The 20755-nt window shown below is 42.6% G+C and overlaps 1 protein-coding gene across 5 annotated transcripts in view; it reads left to right on the top strand.

Annotated features, from left to right (window-relative positions):
- Positions 1-20755, top strand: part of LOC134864570 (CREB3 regulatory factor-like) — a 42297-nt gene that overhangs the window by 4182 nt on the left and 17360 nt on the right. For 4 of the 5 annotated variants that reach the window (XM_063883654.1, XM_063883655.1, XM_063883653.1 and 1 more), the window contains 6 exons: positions 10666-10742; positions 10841-10905; positions 11325-11441; positions 11701-12373; positions 18813-18986; positions 20382-20571. In XM_063883654.1, coding sequence (XP_063739724.1) covers positions 10897-10905; positions 11325-11441; positions 11701-12373; positions 18813-18986; positions 20382-20571 — 1163 coding nt within the window. In that variant the 5' untranslated portion in view covers positions 10666-10742; positions 10841-10896. The remainder of the gene's footprint in view (positions 1-10665; positions 10743-10840; positions 10906-11324; positions 11442-11700; positions 12374-18812; positions 18987-20381; positions 20572-20755) is intronic. The other variant, XM_063883657.1, reaches the window with a different exon arrangement.

The raw sequence follows: 20755 nt of genomic DNA, 5'->3' as shown, positions 1-20755 counted from the left end.
TGTGTGTCAGTATTTAATTTGCTACTTGTTACATAAGTCGTGTTGGCATCCACTTTTCCTGCAGAGTCTTGTTTACAGAGTGCTAAATGGATCGTTGTGTGAGCGTAAGAAGCCGATGGTTGTTGCTGCTTATTGACCCGCAGTGCTTTGAGAGGAAGCAATTTCCTTTTTGTCTCCCTGTTGCCTTACGGTGAACGCTGTGTGTTTATGAGACCTTTGGACCGAGCCTATGTTGAATCACAATAAATGATTGCGGGGTTGTTATTGCACGGAGGATCCTATATGAGTCTTAGTATAAATATAAATGTGTTTGTCTGTGTTACCTGGTGCATTCACCTTGTAGGAACTGCACATACCTGCAGGTGCACTGTAGTGAGAGTGGAGAAGATTAAAGGAAATGGTGGAGGGGATGTCGTTGAGGTGAGTGCATGCATGTCTCATTGTTGTGTGCAGGAAAGGACATGAAATATCAAGAGGAATGTGGCTCCTTCTCTGACAGAATTATACATTATTATTTATCCCCAGAGAGGAAACTCAGCAGCAGAGACAGAACAAAGACAAAATGATTAATAAATGATTAGAAGTATATAAAATAAAGATTACCAAACACTAGCGTTGTACTGATGTGTGCAAATCATGTGAAACGGTTGAATTTGAATGCTGTGTTTTTGAAAAGTGCTTTGGATTTTTAAGTGCCACATTTTCGACTGAATGCTGTCACGAAATATGCTTTTTTTCTCGCGTTTAAAAGCAGAATAACATCTGGTTTAATGTGATAAAGAAGTGATAGAATCAGTTTACCCTATAGAGTAGGGTAATACTACAGTATACTGGATATAAATATGTAGGTATTTATTTACCACAGCTGTAAGGTGCTGGAAAACCTTTTCAAATACTTTAAAACTGCTTGATTTTACTCATTGGTGAAGGTGTAGGAACCTTGAATTGGGTTTAAAGCACAAAAACATCCAGTTTAATTTGATATAATCTGTTTACAGTAGGATATGTAATACTATAGCTGTTAAATATGTCATTGACCCTGACTGTAATATGCAGGAGAAGCAAAGAAAAACTTAAAAATGCTTGAAAACAGTGCTTTAATTTTACTTTGGTCAAGGTATATGAACCCTGAATGTAGTACTGTTGCATACAGTAGGCTATATTATGCGACAAAGTGCATGAAAAAGCTTCAAAATGCACATTGAAGTGCTTTAATTCTGAGTTGGAAAACGTGTGGCAACATAGACTCCGATAATAGGGCACATTTTTGTAGTAAACCATAACAGTATAGTACTGCAGAAAATCATGGCGTGTAATATTAAACCAGTGTTGATCAGCACCTGAACAAACTGTGCTGTTGATTCAAGCAAACTACCAACATGAAAGGTCTTTAATCCTTGTGTAAACTCCCAGTGTTTAGTATCTCAAACACTCCTGCGCTCAGCACTGCTGCTCAAGTTTCCCGATCAACATGTAAATTCAGAGCTCCATGCTTGTATTGCAATCCATTCTGTTATCTACTTCAAACCGCTCTACGCGTCTGACGAGTGTTTGTGTACGCAGCATGTTGATCACTGGCTCGCTTTGCTCTCTGCGCCAAATACCAGTTTTCCATGTGGCATGCCAAGGCAGTGTCATAACCGCCCAGCCAATCCTCATTTCCTCATTCTTGTGTGCCTTGTGTGTCAATCCACAGAGAAAGCATTATTGCATTGTTCTCAAAATCACTGAACCCAGGTCAGTTTGAGCCACTTTCCTCAGGTTTTCCCTCAGGTAACTGCGTTGTTATTACTGTGTGTGTGTGTGTGTGTGTGTGTGTGTGTGTTGCTCTGTGTTTCATCATGCTCCCGTCTGCACTGTGGCCCCGTCTCTAATGGAGAACTGGAGTTTTGGTTACACAAACATTAACTGATGCAGAGCAGCTCTGCAGGCAGGAAAGATATCACTTTTTTCTGCATGTTTTTGCACATTGGTGACTTGCAACATTATCCTGCAGTATTTTATTTCCATTTCTGTTTTTTTCTGGCTCTGTTTATATTGTTTTATGTCTTGGCTTTTAATTGCCAAAACTACACTTTAGCTGACAATAAAGCCTTTGAATGAAGCGTTTTGTGTGGAGCTGAAGAAGCACGTGAGCTCGATTTCTGTTATGATTGCCTTCATAGCAACACCAGTCATGACTCAATCTCATTCACTAAATTCAACTTGTCTCTCATCTCATGTGGCTAGTTTAGCACCTATTCCAGAAAGCTAAAAGGAGTTAAGACTTGTATGTATAAACAAATGTGTGTATCAAAGCTTGATACATTTTATTCAACTTTAATTAAGTTCATAAACTGTTCAAATAAACATCGATCAGTACCACTGTGTGGAGCTACTCAATCACAGAAAGTAATGCAGTTTTTTGTTTGTATTTTGGCCAACTTGGCATATTTTCCAGCAATCTAATAGGAGTGCTAATGGTTAGCCTTGTATCTACCTACAAGTACAGCAGGTGTGTCAGTGTTTGGAGTACTATTTTAAACCACAATACATACATTTATATTTTTCTGTCACATTTCCGCAGTCATGATTGAAGTTCATTCTGCTCAACTCAACATGTCCCTCAGCTAACCTGGCTAGCTTAGTACATTTTACAGTAAGCTAATAGAGTAGTGCTAACGCTTAGCCTTGTTTGTACCACAGATGTTCCGATAACATTCTTTCCCTCCCGATACTGATTCCGATACTTGTGCTGTGGGTATCGGCCGATACCGAGTACCGACACCAGTATGTTACAAAAAACCGTTCTACGCCCGCATGACTGTGATATGATTATCATTGTGGTAAGGCCTGGCTCAGGTTAAACCCTTTGTAAAACATGAATGAATACAAAGGAATGTTGACTCTCTGTCCATCCAGTGTGACGTTAAACTTATCAAAGACATGGGGCACACGTGGAGCTCCAAATGTCCGTGGTAAAGCTGATTGCATGCACGTCTTTAAGCATACGCGAAATGTGTTCCCTAACTGGCTCGTATAATTTGGGTAGCGCAGTGGCAAACAGTACCGTGGCTCCAAATGCTCCATTAATGGCGAAATCCCACATTTTCAGGGTTGAACACACTGTAACAGGGTTGAACACACTGTAGCAGGGTTGAACACACTGTAGCAGGGTTGAACACACTGTAGCAGGGTTGAACACACTGTAACAGGGTTGAACACACTGTAACAGAGTTGAACACACTGTAGCAGGGTTGAACACACTGTAACAGGGTTGAACACACTGTAACAGAGTTGAACACACTGTAGCAGGGTTGAACACACTGTAACAGAGTTGAACACACTGTAACAGAGTTGAACACACTGTAGCAGGGTTGAACACACTGTAACAGGGTTGAACACACTGTAGCAGAGTTGAACACACTGTAGCAGGGTTGAACACACTGTAACAGGGTTGAACACACTGTAGCAGGGTTGAACACACTGTAACAGGGTTGAACACACTGTAACAGGGTTGAACACACTGTAGCAGGGTTGAACACACTGTAACAGGGTTGAACACACTGTAACAGAGTTGAACATACTGTAACAGGGTTGAACACACTGTAGCAGGGTTGAACACACTGTAGCAGGGTTGAACACACTGTAACAGGGTTGAACACACTGTAACAGGGTTGAACACACTGTAACAGGGTTGAATGAATGACAACATTTAATCAACTTGAAATTGACTTAAATTCATTTATTAAAACAAACATGAGGAAAGAAGCATATCATAAGGTATGCATTTAGATTGAACGGATCTGTCCTATGAGAAGAAGAATGAACAACAACAGCATAGGCTGAATGCTGTATACAAAATCTATCTGGAATTGGTTTAACATTGTAACAATTGATATCACAACAGTTACACTCTAAATATAAACGTTAGTATTTCATATGTTCTTCACAGGCTTTAATACAATTAATCTCTCATCTGTAGTATCAGCAGTAAAAAAGTACATTGCTGTCTCTTCTAAACTCGGAAAATTGAGCGTTCACTTAACACTGAACTAATAAGTTTGATGAGTGAATGTGGATGGTCTCTTTTCTTATCTGATCGGTTGTTCCTGCTTTTATGGTTCTTTCATCCATTAGTTAGACAGTCTGTCCCAGATCTCATTCTGAATTTGCACGTGACGTGAATCACGTCCTGTCACAGGCTGAGGGGGTGGGATGAGCTCAAGCACATCATCAAATGGATACCATAGTACATCCTCTTGTAGAGGCCAAAAAAACCTGTTTTTGGTTATTCCAGCATGGTGCATGCATTTGACTTGAACGTCGATTTCATTTGTCGCAAGGATTCTTCCTGGAGACAATGTTTTATCATAAGTGAGCAGACACCACTGCCCTATTACCTCTGGGTTATCCCAATTGATTTCTTTCTGCCCTTGTGACACAGTAGCTGGCGACACGGTAGCTGGGTCTTTCCTGACAAAGCTGAAATGCTTTGTATTCCAGCATTCACATACAAACTTTCCATAGGTGGAGCACATGCAGCTGACATCTCGCGATGTTATCTCCCCTCGAGCAAGAGTGATGACCTGATGGATGTGCATGGTTCCTGGAACTGGTGGAATGGTGGACGGCATCCTTTGCAGTGCCTGCTCAACAGCTTCATCCTTGATAAAAAACAATTTGATCGAAGTGTGCGTCTCAGAGAGGGCCTTGAAGAGCTCATAAGCATTGTTGATGTCCCGGCCATGGCTGATGAGGTTGTCTGCTGATCTCTTTAAGGCAGCACCAACACCATCTGGTGCTCCTTTGCCATGACTGGACTCGAAAAAATTCCAGGTCCCTCTTAGTCCTCTCTTTTCAAGCTCTGTACTGAAGAGAAAAAAGTTTCCTTTTTGCTTGTACTGCGTACAGGGCCCATCACTAACAAAGTGCACAACAGACACCTCTGGGTGTGTGGTCTGCACATAGTCCAGTGCAGGTTTCAGATGTTCCCATTTAGCAGCTGGACTCTTGTGCTTGGATGGTGAGATGGAGGTAAAGCAGGTTGGTTCTTGGGTTCCACTAACATAGATGACCCCTGTGTGAAGTGTGGCCTGTTGGTGGGATGATCCAAAGTGTACTGACTGAATTTCAGTGAAGTTCTCAGAGAAGTCAATGTGGATAAGGCATTCATCATTGGCCATGCAGCTGCGCAGTCCACGGTAATAGGCATACTGTTGCCTGATGTGGAAGATATGCCTCTTAAACTTGGTGAGGTGTGTGTGTGGAATCTCTCTGCAAGCTCCTCTTGACTGCTCTCAATGGTTTTTTTTACTGTTATTTTTGTGACCGAGCTCTCTACATCATTTGATTTTGCTTTGTCTTCTGTGGCCCACTGCATATAGGTCACCTTCTGTGCACCACTATATGAGCTTGAGAGGGGAACGATTCTCTTCTTGCAATCTTCACATTCTCCATACATGCAGGCCTTGCTGCTAATGTCACAGCAGACAAGTTCTGTGAGGCTCTCTAAATGTGATGTTCCAATAAGCTTGAGTTGACAAATCTTGTCAGCCAGAAAGCCCAGGTTTTCATGTAACCTGCACTGGCATGTGTCGCGGTCTGAAAGGGAGGGGTGGACAACCCAAAAGGGTCGCAGCCGGCAAAATGAGGCGTAGGATATGTGACTGGTGTTGTTTTCTTGCCAGAAACTTCCTGTGAAGGTTTTTCATCGTGTCTACAAGGAATCGTTTTTGCATTTTCATTTTCTTCTTTGTTATTGTTTGTTTTTTCCCCGTCATCATCCGACTCCCATCATCTCTTGTGAAGAATGTCTTCACCTTGCTCACCAGGGATGTATCAGTGTACCTGTTGTAAGCTTGTCTGGTGGAGTTATTACTCAGGTCTTCATTCTCACACAAGGTCCTGCGTTTCTTTGAAAAGCCTAGTGCTTTCTCAGACCACCTCTGCAGCCTGTATTTCTTGACTATCTTCCCTACAACAACCTCAGCAACAGTTTTCCTCACCTTGCTGTTCACCGTACAATTCTTCAGCAACTGACCGACTTTGGACCTAGGAGAGTCTTTATTCTTGGTCGCTCGCTGGAGTCTTTTCTTGTATTTTTCTTTCTGCTTCTTATGATGTTTTAGTTTCCTTTTTAGTTCTTCTATTTCTTTGCTTTTCTGGAGGCTTTCTTGCCTGCTGAATGACTAAGATGAAAACATACAATACATGGAAAGGGGATCGTTAGTTTTACAGATTAGTAGTTACATTAGTAGTGACATAGCAATTACATATACACTAGGACACTAGGGTGCAATAATTGACCCCCATGGCTTTGTGTGTGTGTGTGTGTGTGTGTGTGTGTGTGTGTGTGTGTCTGAATTCACTACTAAAAACAGTAAACCATGGCTCCCTTCCTACAAATGTGCATTTCTTATGAGCTACTAGAATAATCAGATGAATCATGTATAAAGCAGTGTTTTTAAACAAGCTATCATAATTAAAACCAAGCACTATTTCTAACCACATATTTCCCTCACCGTGAGAACCCTGGTCTGGCTTGCACAGCATCTTGAATCTCACTGTCAGGAGTATGTGGAGGGGTTAGTGAGGTAGGTCCACTGTTTTCAATCTCAGCTTTCCTTTTCTGTCTTTCTTTAGCCTTCCGCCACTCCTTCCGCTTACATCTTTGAGCTCTCTTACTCAGGTCATTGATTGATTTCTTTCCCCCTGCTTCTGTATCTCTTATCCATCGCTCATGCTCTTTCCTGAGGTATTCTTCCCTTCTCTGTGAATCTGCATTTCTTCTCGCCCTGTACTCTCTTTGCCTCTCTGCATTTGATTTAGCCATCTGATATGAAAATAATGAACATGAAATAACATTTAGAGAAAAGGGGCTGGCTGGATTAAAGCGATACAAGCGGCCGAAATGGGATTTCTCTGCAGGGTGGCTGGCATCTCCCTTAGGGATAAGGTGAGAAGTTCAGTCATCCGGAGGGACTCGGAGTAGAACCGCTGCTCCTTCGCGTTGAAAGGAGCCAGTTGAGGTGGTTCGGGCACCTAGTGAGAATGCCAGCTGGGCGCCTCCCTAGGGAGGTGTTCCAGGCACGTCCAGCTGGGAAGAGCCCGAGGGGTAGACCTAGGACCAGGTGGAGGGATTATATCTCTTCGCTGGCCTGGGAGCGCCTTGGAATCCCCCAGTCAGAGCTGGTTGATGTGGCCAGGGAAAGGAACGTTTGGGGCTCTCTGCTGGAGCTGTTACCTCCACGACCCTGACGGAAAAGCGGGAGAAGATGGATGGATGGATGAAAAGGGGCTGGCTGGATTAAGAATAGTCCAACCTTTTAGCTTAAAGTAGCCATAAGTCCACATTAGCTAGGGTATGGAGCACCATATGGCATGAGGAAAACAAGAAATCAATATATTTTTCCAAGAAAATTGTTTGCTTTTTCTCAAACAGTAGTAAATATCATTTATGCCTGTAACAGTGATGAAAGGTTGAGCTTTACGATGTCAATCTGACAATAAAAACAATGAAATATAGGAAGAAGGTATGCTCACACTTACCTCTCTTTACAGTTTGAGCGGGAAATGTTGAGTGATGTCACTTCCTGGGTGCTGAGAAAGTTGGACTGTACCATTATTTTTAAAAAGGGGGGGATTGGTATGCTGTTATGGGGTTGAACCAAACTGGGGGACGTGATTAAACAGTGCTATTTTATAAATAATTCATGTATTTTCTTCACATTTCTTTGATTTAGGTTAGAGTAGACAGGAAAATGATTATATTAGCAGAAAAAACTTTATATTCAATGAAAAAGTAACTTTGCTCAGTAGGGACATGCTCATTTGGCTGACCTCTACGCCTCAGCAACCCAGAACATTTTTCAAAACATAATTTTAAAAATATGTTGGTGTGTTATAATGCAAAGACACATGGATCTTTCCATTTCTTGTTTTAAAATGCATTTTGTGGTTTAATTTATATGAAAATCTTTGAGGTAAATCTGTGGGACACAAAGTGCACCGATTTCAGAGAATCACCCAGTAACGCTAGCTGGTAGTTACTCCTCTACAAATGTGACATGAGTACTTTGCTGCTCAAACTCAACCTTTATCCAATGCGTGAAAGCTTCTGCGTTTTCTATTTTAAACATGCATTGTTGGCAGATCTTTTTCATGAAATGATATGTCCTACATTTCTGGCAGCATCAGGCTTCTTCATGTTGCATAAATGGAGGTATTAATAGAAAACGTAGCCGGATAAATAAGCAACAATCGCCACCTTGGCTGAACAAACGCTGAAAAGAGCTTCAATATCTGTAATGTTTAACTTCATACAACACAGAATATCTGACTTCTGTCAAAAGCTTTCTTTTTAAAGGATTCAAATAGTGTGTTATTATAAGGAAGTCACATTTTATTTCATGCATTTTGTTTTCTTCTGTCATCTCTTATTTTGACGATCAAACAAACTGAAATGTCAACGGACTTATTCTTCCATATCTTATAATTAAAAACTAAATACATTCCTAAGAGGTACACAGATGCATCCTCACTCTATGGTTTAACGATGTTACACTTCTTTTATTACCATATATGATTTCCTCCTTCCCATCCTCCTGTCTAACTTCATAAACACAGAAAGACAACATCTCATAGATTACTGCTGAGAAAAGCTTCCTGTTTAAAGGTTAAAAATAGTGTGTCGTCGTCAGGAAGACACATTTGTTTCCTGTGTTTTAGCTTCTGCTGTCATCTCTTTTTTTTTTTGAAGTTCAAAGATACTGAAATCCTAATCTGCACAGATGCACCCTCGCACATTTCTAGGGGTTTTAACTGCTGTGTAAACAGTCTGATTTCCTCTTTACCTCCCTCCAAACATATTGAGTGTTTAACTATATAAACAAGTCAAGAGTTCATGCTGATGTTCAGGTGTATATCAGTATGTAGTGTCTCTACTTTAAAGAGTCCTTTCCTGCTGATGTTCAGGTGTATATCAGTATGTAGTGTCTCTACTTTAAAGAGTCCTCTCCTGCTGATGTTCAGGTGTATATCAGTATGTAGTGTCTCTACTTTAAAGAGTCCTCTCCTGCTGATGTTCAGGTGTATATCAGTATGTAGCGTCTCTACTTTAAAGAGTCCTCTCCTGCTGATGTTCAGGTGTATATCAGTATGTAGTGTCTCTACTTTAAAGAGTCCTCTCCTGCTGATGTTCAGGTGTATATCAGTATGTAGTGTCTCTACTTTAAAGAGTCCTCTCCTGCTGATGTTCAGGTGTATATCAGTATGTAGCGTCTCTACTTTAAAGAGTCCTCTCCTGCTGATGTTCAGGTGTATATCAGTATGTAGCGTCTCTACTTTAAAGAGTCCTCTCCTGCTGATGTTCAGGTGTATATCAGTATGTAGCGTCTCTACTTTAAAGAGTCCTCTCCTGCTGATGTTCAGGTGTATATCAGTATGTAGTGTCTCTACTTTAAAGAGTCCTCTCCTGCGGTTGTTCAGGTGTATATCAGTATGTAGCGTCTCTACTTTAAAGAGTCCTCTCCTGCTGATGTTCAGGTGTATATCAGTATGTAGTGTCTCTACTTTAAAGAGTCCTCTCCTGCTGATGTTCAGGTGTATATCAGTATGTAGTGTCTCTACTTTAAAGAGTCCTCTCCTGCTGATGTTCAGGTGTATATCAGTATGTAGTGTCTCTACTTTAAAGAGTCCTCTCCTGCTGATGTTCAGGTATATATCAGTATGTAGTGCCTCTACTTTAAAGAGTCCTCTCCTGCTGATGTTCAGGTGTATATCAGTATGTAGTGTCTCTCCTGGGACATGTCTCCATGCTTTAATGTTCAGAAAGCTCTTTATGTTTCTCATACTGCCTGTGCTGCACACCTCTTTGGTTAGCTGGCCGGCTGTGTTGTGATTGGTCAACCACTTAGAGATGTCCCGCCCCTTAGCCTATCACGTACAATGTGTAGGAGCGCTAGCCTCTTGATGGAACACAGGGATTTTAGCCTTTGCAGACCATTTACATGCACACAAACCTATAGACCAACCTACAGGAAAGGGAAAACCCCAGAATAGGACCTCTTTTAAAAATGGTGTGTTATTGTGAGAAAGACACTTTTATGTTCATCTCTTATTTTGACGATCAGACCAAATGAAAGCAATGTATGTGGACAAAATTGTGCTGTATCATGTATAAAAAGCATCTCAAATTCAAGATGCTTTAATGCTGTGTATACTATATATATATACATATACTATATCACATTGCGGATTTCCCTTCCTCCAACAGCGTTTATGTTTAACGTTATAAATATAGAATAAAAGTTTAAACAACAAATGAGTGAAAAACACAACAAAATTACTAGAGAAATTTAAACAAAGACACACAATTACAACCTGCATTTAACCTCAATCAGTCAAAAATAATGAACTCTATATCAATGGACTTAATTGTGAGCTATCCTATTAGAATAACTGATGAGCTTTATTTATATAGTGGTTCGGCATTTAAACCAGAACACATTTAAAAAACAGACTTCAAGTGAACTAAAAAACAAAGAAATAAACAACATCTCATCTCAAGACTGTACATAGATACCTCCCTGTGCTTTATCGCTGTGTTTACTGTCACTGTTTTGTTGCTGTATAATTTGCTTTATGGTCTCTGTCCAACCCATATATGATTTCCTACCCCCTCAGGCTGTAGGCTGAGAGCTGCAGGGCTGCGACATGTGAGAGGAGCTCAACCCCTTCACCCTCTCAACTCTCAAACTCGGGTAAATTACATCCTCGCCTCCTCTTCCTCTCCTGTCATCTTCCTTTATTCCCTCTCACCGTCTGATGATCTGAACTTGCTTTGTATGTTTTTCTGCAGCAGAATTCACTTGCACCTACGTTGCGACCGCGACCTGACACCCTCCTGCCTCGGGCATGCCTCAGGTAAAGTGGGAACTCGGCTGAACACTCACTCGTCACCTCCGAATGACTCTGGGTCTGTTTTGTTTGTTGCACAATTAAAAACACACAAACAACGGATAACGAATACAGTGCAGAAAGAGGCAGAAAACCCACTGAGCTTTCTTACTCCATCTAAAATCCACAAAGTTATATATTATATAAAATGCCAAACTATTAAAACAACATATAATAGAAACAACTATAGAATAACAACTAAATGTAAAATCAAAGTGTATTCATGTTGGTATGTGTGTATGTGGGGGGAATAACGGTTAATACACCAAAGAAAAGTACTGTTTTATTCCAGTCAAACAAACAACCAAGGGGACAAAACACGGACACATAGATATTAAAAACATAGAGATAAGCAGTTATTTTCTTTCCGTGTGTCCTCCCTGCAGCCGGGCATGAATGGGATGGAGCCTGCGTTTGGCGAGGCCTACGGGGGGCACAGGGGTCTGTTGAGCCCCTACCCTCTGGCCATGTCACCACAAGGGGGCCGGACCGAGTACGACCAGGTGAGACGCGTTCACAGTCACAGTTCACAGGTCACGTCACACGGGCATCGAGTTTGCAGCTGTCCTTGTAGCTCATCTACCTGAGGATACTGGTTTTAAATCAAGACATTTACAAGCATTCCTGTGGGAGATTAACATGATGTACTTGAAGAATACACAATATAGAAAAGGGAGTAAGATATCAGTGGGTAGTGGTTGCAGTTTTTAGCTTTAAATGTAGTCCCAGAGATATTTAAGGACGTCTCTGTTTCCCTTTCAGAGCGTGCTCCTCATGCTGGGCTCCCCGGCATCGCCAAGGAAACGGCCCTTTGAGTTGCTAAGCGACCTGGTGGACGACGGGGGCTTCGGCGAGGACCTGCTGCACCCCGAGCGCTGGGACGTTTCGGCGCTGGACGAGATGGCCCGATACACCAGGCTGGGCCTCGGGGTGGGGGGGGAGCTGCTGGCCTGCTCCGAGGAGGCGGTGCTGATGAACCGCTGGGGGAGGAGCCGCGAGGAAGAGGAGGATGAGGAGGAAGAAGAGGAGGAGGTCGCACAGGAGGTCCAGGCAGGGAGGGAGGAAGGGCGGATCCCTGTTACAACCCAGAGGGAGTTAAGTGTTGCCGGGAACGAGGGGGGAGTTTCCAAGGAGGTGTATCAGGTGGCACAGGAAGAAGAGGAGGCGGCTGCGGCAGGATTGGCGTTGGAGCATTGCAGCGAAGAGCATAACTACTCCCTGAGCCAGGGGGAGGAGCTGGGGGCGGGGCATAACATCCCCCAGACAGAGGGGGAGGAGGTGCAGGAGGAGGTGCAGGGGGGAATGGAGAAGAGCCAGGATAAGACTGAGCTGGACGAAGAGGAGGAGGAAGAGGAGGATGAGGAAGAGGAGGACGAGGGAGCGGAGGAGACAGCGGTGGAAGCTGAGCTCTCCAGCTCCTCAGAAACTGAATGTGGTGAGTAGAGCTGCAGAAGGAATTTAAATGTTGTGAAAATCACACAAGTGTGGTGCAGGAAGGAGGAAGGAGGAAGGAGGAGTTGTAAAACCCAGAAATGAGTCAGCGATATACTACTTCCTGTTCCCTTGTCTCAAAGTGTCTAAATGAGACGACTAAACCTCATCACTCTCAACATTAGCCTCCTTTAGCTTAGCGGTGGTGACGTGAAGTCATGTGACCGTGCTGTAGTTCCTTTATAGCCCAACATTAGCCTCCTTTAGCTTAGCAGGGGTGACGTGAAGTCATGTGACCGTGCTGTAGTTCCTTTATAGCCCAACATTAGCCGCCTTTAGCTTAGCGGTGGTGACCTGAAGCTTTATAGCCTAAGGTTAGCTTCTATCTTCTTGACATCGTATTTACGCTGCAAAAATCATAAAGTGGTGTTGATATGTGGAGATTATCTTGCTGAACAAAATATGTAATTATCATAAAAAATGTTTTGCCACAGACATTATTTTCTGCAATATTACAAACTCCAATGGAAAACCCCATTGCCTTTGTCAATGCTAACCTTGCCAAGCTAACTTCTCAGTCGCTCTCCAAAAAAACGTCATCAATGCACGACTCTATATGGGCTAGTTTAATATAAATATAATTCTGATTTCAGTATTTGTGGTGCTGCACAGAAGCCCTGGCCTACAAAACTTATTCTACATACACCATGGCCATTTAAAATATGTTGATCAATGATAATGACAATATTTCAATTGCAAATGAAGAGCAGTCTCAGTCAAAATGATCACAGTAAGGGATTTCTTCCATCCGTACAGCCTTAGTGGTGAGGTCTACTTCCTGTTTCTGTGTTTGGGGACATCTTTGAGGCCGTCTGCCCACACACAAAACCATCTGCGCGTGTTTGGGGTCCAGACGAGACCACAGACCTCCTGCTGGGACTGGCCGAGGAACATTAAATACCAAAGAAGTTGTGGATGTGATTCCCGGAGGACATACCGCCTCGGTGTAACTGTGATGAATCAGCTGTGAGGGTTGGAGGGTCTTCATGTATCTCAATACCATCTGCAACAGTCTCTGTGAAGGGCTTGTAGTGGAACGAGTAGGAAAGTCGGTGCAGATTGTTACAGAAGGAGTGTAGTGTGTTAAGCAGCTTTACAAACGCGCAGAGCGGCATTCAGCTGGTGCGTCATTACTTTGACACCTCCATTCACAAATATTGTTATTAAGGTGAGACGCTGCAGGAAAATCATAAATGGACTGCATTTATAAAGCGTTTTTCCAGTCATTATGACCGTTCAAAGCACTTTTACATCTACAGCCAGCATTCACACATTCATACAGAGGCAGAGGATGCTATACAAGGTGGTACCTGCTCAGGAAACATTCACTCACACACACACACACACACACACGCACACAAAACTGGGGTTCAATATCTTGCTTTCTCTGTTGCTACACATTAAGGAACAGAAGCCTGGTGAAGCTAACACGTTTAAATGCCAGAGGTGACTTAATGTCCTGTAGTCTGGACATGAAGTCACCTCTGAACAGTGTTAGATAACACACACACACACACACACACACACACACACACACACACACACACACACACACACACACACACACACACGTAAACAGACTTCACTTCAGATTAGCATCTTTTCCCAGGCTCCCTCTCTCTCTCCCCCTCTCACTCTCTCTCTGCCTTTGGATAAACTAATCTCAGGCTTCTCGTTGCGAGGTAATGGAGAGGTCGTTTGGCTCGCTCTCAAAGAGCCGCGCGGGTCATATTTCCACGGTCGCGAGACGCCATTGTTGCTCTCTCTCGTTGTGGCAGTGTGTGTGTGTGTGTGTGGGTGTGTGTTTTCAAATGTTGCTACTACTAGCTCTTGGCAAATGCAAAGAGCTGTGTCATAGAGTTGATGATAAAGTGTGTGTTTTCAAATAGTTGTAGTTTAGTGAGTGTAGCAGCTTGGACAGAAGGATTGGAGCATAATATATGAGCCTTTAGATCCCAACACAGCGATCAATGGGACACATTCAGAGTAAAATCCAGACTTTAAAGAGTGCTCTCCTGCTGATGTTCAGGTGTATATCAGTATGTGGTGTCTCTACTTTAAAGAGTCCTCTCCTGCTGATGTTCAGGTGTATATCAGTATGTAGAGTCTCTACTTTAAAGAGTCCTCTCCCGCTGATGTTCAGGTGTATATCAGTATGTAGAGTCTCTACTTTAAAGAGTCCTCTCCTGCTGATGTTCAGGTGTATATCAGTATGTAGTGTCTCTACTTTAAAGAGTCCTCTCCTGCTGATGTTCAGGTGTATATCAGTATGTGGTGTCTCTACTTTAAAGAGTCCTCTCCTGCTGATGTTCAGGTGTATATCAGTATGTAGAGTCTCTACTTTAAAGAGTCCTCTCCTGCTGATGTTCAGGTGTATATCAGTATGTAGAGTCTCTACTTTAAAGAGTCCTCTCCTGCTGATGTTCAGGTGTATATCAGTATGTAGAGTCTCTACTTTAAAGAGTCCTCTCCTGCTGATGTTCAGGTGTACATCAGTATGTAGAGTCTCTACTTTAAAGAGTCCTCTCCTGCTGATGTTCAGGTGTATATCAGTATGTAGAGTCTCTACTTTAAAGAGTCCTCTCCTGCTGATGTTCAGGTGTATATCAGTATGTAGAGTCTCTCCTTTAAAGAGTCCTCTCCTGCTGATGTTCAGGTGTATATTAGTCTCTACTTTAAAGAGTCCTCTCCTGCTGATGTTCAGGTGTATATCAGTATGTAGTGTCTCTCCTGGGACATGTCTCCATGTTTTAATGCTCAGAAAGCTCTTTATGTTTCTCATACTGCCTGTGCTGTAGCACCTCTTTTCACCCTCTGTCTGAAACCAGAGCCCATTCTGCTCTGATTGGTTAGCTGGCCGGCTCTGTTGTGATTGGTCAACCACTTAGAGATGTCCCGCCCCCTTAGCCTATCATGTACAATGTGTAGGAGCAATGGAGGCGTTTCAGGCAGTGTGTTGGAGAGAAACTCAGATTTTAGCCTCTGCAGACCATTTACATGCATTACAACCTATATAACACAACTCAGGAATGGGAAAACCCCAAAAAGCACACTAGGGCCTCTTTAACTTGGACAAAGTTTAGCCTATCATCGACAATTTGGCATTCCAATAGGAGTACAAATGTTACATGGTGATGTCACTATGTTACGGAAGTAAACAAATGAGTCCAATGGAGGCGTTTGCGGACCATTTACATGCATCAAAAACCTATAGAACACACTACAGGAAAGGGGAAGACCCGAAAAAGCAGTATGCCCGCTCTAAAAGTCTAAAGCCTCAACATTTCTATGAGCTGAAAGTCGACAAATCTTCCATCCCAGAGTGAAAACCCACTTGGCCATTAAACCTAACAAGAAAGATCTAGCTCTTCAAATGGTGACTGACAGCTGATGTACCTGCAGGGTTCTTCCTCTTCTCAGTTATTGGAGTCTCTTTGGATGAAAGCCTAAATGAAATGTAATGCCTTCCTATACTGCTCAGGCTGTCATTGTTTGCATGTTACAAAGGAATGACACGTGACGATAGAAGAGCTGTCCTCATCGTGAAGGGCAAATCAAACCCTTTTTTCCACCCTCATTGAGAAAGTAAAAGCATTCATGTGTAAAACTTTGCAATTAAGGATTTATGTCCAAGGTTGTTAGAAAACTCTCTTAAAAACCGTCTCAGCGCTGAGTTTAAGGTGTAGATGTGGCTGTTCTGCATGCAAACGGATGAATAAGTAACTATTGAATGCTTTATTTGACCTCCTAGTAAATGCACTTATCGACTCCTTTAGTGAGAATTCAAAAACATCTCGCTGTAAAACTTTCCATGCCTCATCTCTTTTTCAGATCTGTCCACCAATACATCAGATATTATAGCAGTGAATTAAGACTCCAGGAAAAGAGTTTGCTTTATAATACCTTGGATGTAAATCTGCTTCCTCAAGGCTAGGTGCAAGTCACCTCAATACAATAAAAGGTCATATTCGGCAGCCATGCATGGACTCACCCTCAGGTGTTTCATATAAAAGCTTCAACAACAACACGTCCAAATGATATAAACTGCTGTTTTTGGGGAATCTTTGTTTGACGAAGCTGCTTCTTGTTAGGGATATTTATCCTCGTTTCACCATGATGCAATTTTTCTTGATTCTCTGGTCAAAAATTGGGTATTTGCTTGGACCACAGAGTCTGCCACAATTAGATTTTGATTCAGTCAGGGTCCTCTGATCGATATGAGACCACATTATAAGCCAATTTAACACAATGTGATGTATTTCCAGTAACAAAAACAACTAAAGAATTGTTTTAATTTATTACTGAGCTCTGAACAAAAGAGGTACGTTTACATGGAAAGGGACATTTCTAAAGTAAGGCTACATCCTTAAGATGATGAAATGTATCACAGGTGTTTCTTAAAAAAATATAGTCTAAGGCACTAACGTCAATTCCGGTCCAAATTAGGTCCCGCCCACTTTCCGGTGTAATCCTGCATTAGAGCGCAGCTGAAGATAATAGTGTATTCATGTCTTAAAGCTGCTGAGTCATATATTGCACCTCAAACAACAAATAAATCCAGAGCTCCGGTTTCTTTACTTCCTCTCCAGAAAAAAGGAGAGTGAAAGAAAGGATCAGAAATCTCAGTCTCAGTGTCAGCCTGCTGCCTGCCACTCGTCCCCCGGCAGACCCACCAGACATCCATCCCTATTTATTCTCTGTAAGCTGTCTCTGCCGTCTGACCAGACATCTGACCCCATCTTCATATTTCTGGACTCATTAAACCCTTTCTGACCAACAGAGAGATTGTTATCTGGAATCACTTTAACATTTTACGGGAAAATCTGCATTTTGGTTTGAGGGCACACACCGAGAGTACCCTGTTTAGACAAAACCCTGATGTATTGATGCTCCGTCACGCTGGAAAGCACAGCAGGGTGGGACCAAGTGCAGGACACAAAGTAACTTGGGGAAAAAAATCCTTTATTGTAGGTTATCCAGGAAACAATTGAGCAAACCAAATACAACTCTCTGATGAACAATCAAGAAGGACCAGACGAGCACCAACAAAAACAGAGACCTTCAATTCATGCAGAACTAATCACAAGGACAACACACAAATGGGCTAGTCAGGTAATCGAGCAGGCGAGAAAACACAGAGACAGGAAGTCAGTAAAGACAACACAGGGGCTGAATGCTTTTCAAAATAAAATGGAAAGATCCGGACATATTGTGACTCCGCTTCCATGATAGTAGATCATCAAGTCGACTGACAATCCAGATAGATGTGTCCTCTCCTTCTCATCACCATGGCATGTTGTTTATTCTGAAGACCTGGTGCATGATTTTGTTAATGCCCTCGATGGAATATTTAATATCTGATTCATTGTGCACTTCTTCTTTTTGCAGGCTTCATAAATTGTTAAAATATGGGTTTGTATAATCGTATGTGAAACAAAGGGCGCTGGGAATGACAGATGGAGGTGAGGGGGGAGAGCAGACAATGGCGATGTCTGCAGACTGGACCGGGCGACATCATGTTACATAAGTGTGTGTGTGTGTGTGTGTGTGTGTGAGAGAGGGAGAGATAGCCCTGGTCAATACCAAAGATAGGACTTCATGGTTATAACTTTCTGAATGAATCCCCGCTAGGAGTCAGTTTTTCCATTATTCGCAGCAAATGTTCTTTTTTTTGTTGCAGGATTGGAAGCAACGTCTCCTCTGCATGTTGTATTATTCATGATAACGGTATTCATGGCTCTGCAGACCCGAGGCTAATCTTCTGTGACGTGTGTGTGTGTGTGTGTGTCTCTCTCTCTTTGTCACCGGGCCGTGTGTTTGTGGATTAGCGTGCACAGCGTGATTTCATAGCGGGCAAACGTTAACACTAGAAGCTGTCAGTTATGATCGGGGCTTCTTCTGTCGCATTAACTCGCTGCGTATTTCCCTTCTATTCAAATTCTTGTGTATGGCTGTCAGCGCCGTCCATCTCCAGAATAACGGATGATACCCTGTACTCTCCGTGATGTATTATTAAACAGCCCGGAGTATTGATTCTGTATTTGGATTATTGCATCAGTGTTTGTTTTTATGAAGTCCAAAACCTCGAGATCTTATTAAACTTGAATGATTCTCGCCCAAGGACAATGCTGCATTCACTTGCTCCTCAGATGGTGTGTTCAAGAGTTTTAAAGAGGCCCTATCATGCTTTTTTTAAAGGGTTTTTTCCTTTCCCTTAGTGTGTTTGTATAGGTTTGTGTGCATGTAAAGGGTCTGCAAAGATTGAAATTACAAGTTTGTGTGTTTGTTTCAGAGTTGAAGCTCCAACTTGAGGGATATAGTGATAGATAATGTCTCATCTTCATCCTCATACTAACTCTCTGTCTGCCTGTGTTTCCCTGCAGAGGTGGAGGCGGAGCCTGTGAGGCAGCCTGGCGAGCGTCCGTCGAAGCGTCGCTGCTTCTGGGAATACCGCCGTGCTCGAGAGTCAGCCACCAAGAAGAAGCTGGGCGGAGACGTTCACTGGTCTCTGTCCTGGAGCTCCAGCACGCTGCCCAGCACCCTGTACCGCAGAGAGGGTGAGCACCACACCTGGAGATCTTTTAGAAAATACATCATGGAAAATATACAATTTGTGTGGCAACTGTTAAAGGTTAATGTCAAAACACCATTTTAATTCACTTTTTTGTACTTTTTTTGCACGAAAAAGTCTTTAATTGGTAGAAATCTTTGCAAAAATTAACATCATGATCAATTTACAGAAGCCCTAATGTGCTTTTTGGGGGGTTTCCCTTTCCTGTAGTGTGTTCTAAAGGTTTTAGTGCATGTAAATGGCCTCCAAAGGCTAAAATCCCTGTGTCCCCTCTGCCTGAAAGCCTCCATTGGACTCCTCTGTTTACTTCAGCAACATAATGACATCACTATGTAACACTCACACTTCTATTGGCTAGCGCTCCAACACATTGTACGTGACTGGGCTCTGGTTTCAGACAGAGGGTGAGAAGAGGTGCTACAAATATGAACCTGAAGATGAGCAGAATATGGCCCCTTTAATCAAAGAAAGTGAAAAAAAGCAAATATGATTTATTCCCCCCCATCGCCGTACATCCATTTTGTTAAATCATTCAGCCTTAGTAATTATTGAGGGAAATGGACATTTTTAAAAAGAAAATGCACAAACGAAACAGAAGCTTAATAATATACAGTGACGGAAGAGGCAGAAAATCCACCTAAATAAGATTAATGTCCGACTCACATCAACACAAGGATAAAAGACGAGCAATAAAATAACAAATAGTTCTGCATTCGGATGGCCTGATTAATCCTGAAGATAGCTGATGGATTCATTATTATTTGGAGCCATATTCACATGGAGGTGAAGCTGGATATGAACAGAGTGGGAGTGTTTTTGCAGCCGGAGCTGAAACGACTGCAGCTCAAAGTGTCCCATTTCTTTCCTCTCATGTGACATAAATCGGATCGGGACCCTCAGGCATTTGCCCTACATACAACTTTTATGTCAAAATGTGAATATTTCAACACTCTCCTGATAAGTTAGTCTTACATCAGACAGTGAAGCTGTGGCAGCTTCCTTTGTTCTCGACATCAGTAACAGACCTTACAGAAAAAATCACTACTGCCTGGAAAATAGAAATGTGAGACGATCACAGATTCTGAAACGGCTTCTTCTTACATGTCGTTGAGATTTTCAGGTTCATATTTGAAACCAGAGCCCAGTCTAACTTCTGAGACTAAAAGTCATTCCGGAAAATCAAAATGAAATTCAGGGAAAAAGGTGAGAAATCTGGGAGAAATTCAAATTATGAAAAAAAGTGAAATTGACGGTTCACTGATTGGATTATTTTTACCCTTTTTTGGAAGTAATGAAAATTACGTCTTGAAATATTGAACATAGGGTTATCAAACCCTCCCTCACTCAGAATATCATAACAAGTCTGCGGTGTTTTGTCCAGGTAAGAAGGGGCGCCGCAAAGCTCGCAAGACGGACGCCAGCGACCTGACGCCGAACCCCCAGAAGCTGCACAACATCGGGGAGCAGCTGCAGAAGCTGAACGCCGCCATCGACGGGATGGGCCCCGTCAACGAGCTGCCCGCCGTGGCCCGGGCTCGGTCCCGCAAGGAGAAGAACAAGCTAGCCTCCAGGTACCAGACTCACTGCCCCCCCCCCCAAACACCACCACAGCCTCTGAGACCTCTGCATTGATTCATCAGACACGAGTAGGCTGGTTCTCAGTGTTTGTAAATGGCATGCATAAAACAAATAGAGAGTAGGCGAATTTGGTTTGGTGTCGGCTGTCTTTTAGCCTTACATATCGGTTTTCAAAAA

The sequence above is a fragment of the Eleginops maclovinus genome, chromosome 5, assembly GCF_036324505.1.
Source record: "Eleginops maclovinus isolate JMC-PN-2008 ecotype Puerto Natales chromosome 5, JC_Emac_rtc_rv5, whole genome shotgun sequence".
Classification (NCBI taxonomy): domain Eukaryota; kingdom Metazoa; phylum Chordata; class Actinopteri; order Perciformes; family Eleginopidae; genus Eleginops; species Eleginops maclovinus.
This window is presented reverse-complemented; position numbering and strand designations above follow the sequence as displayed.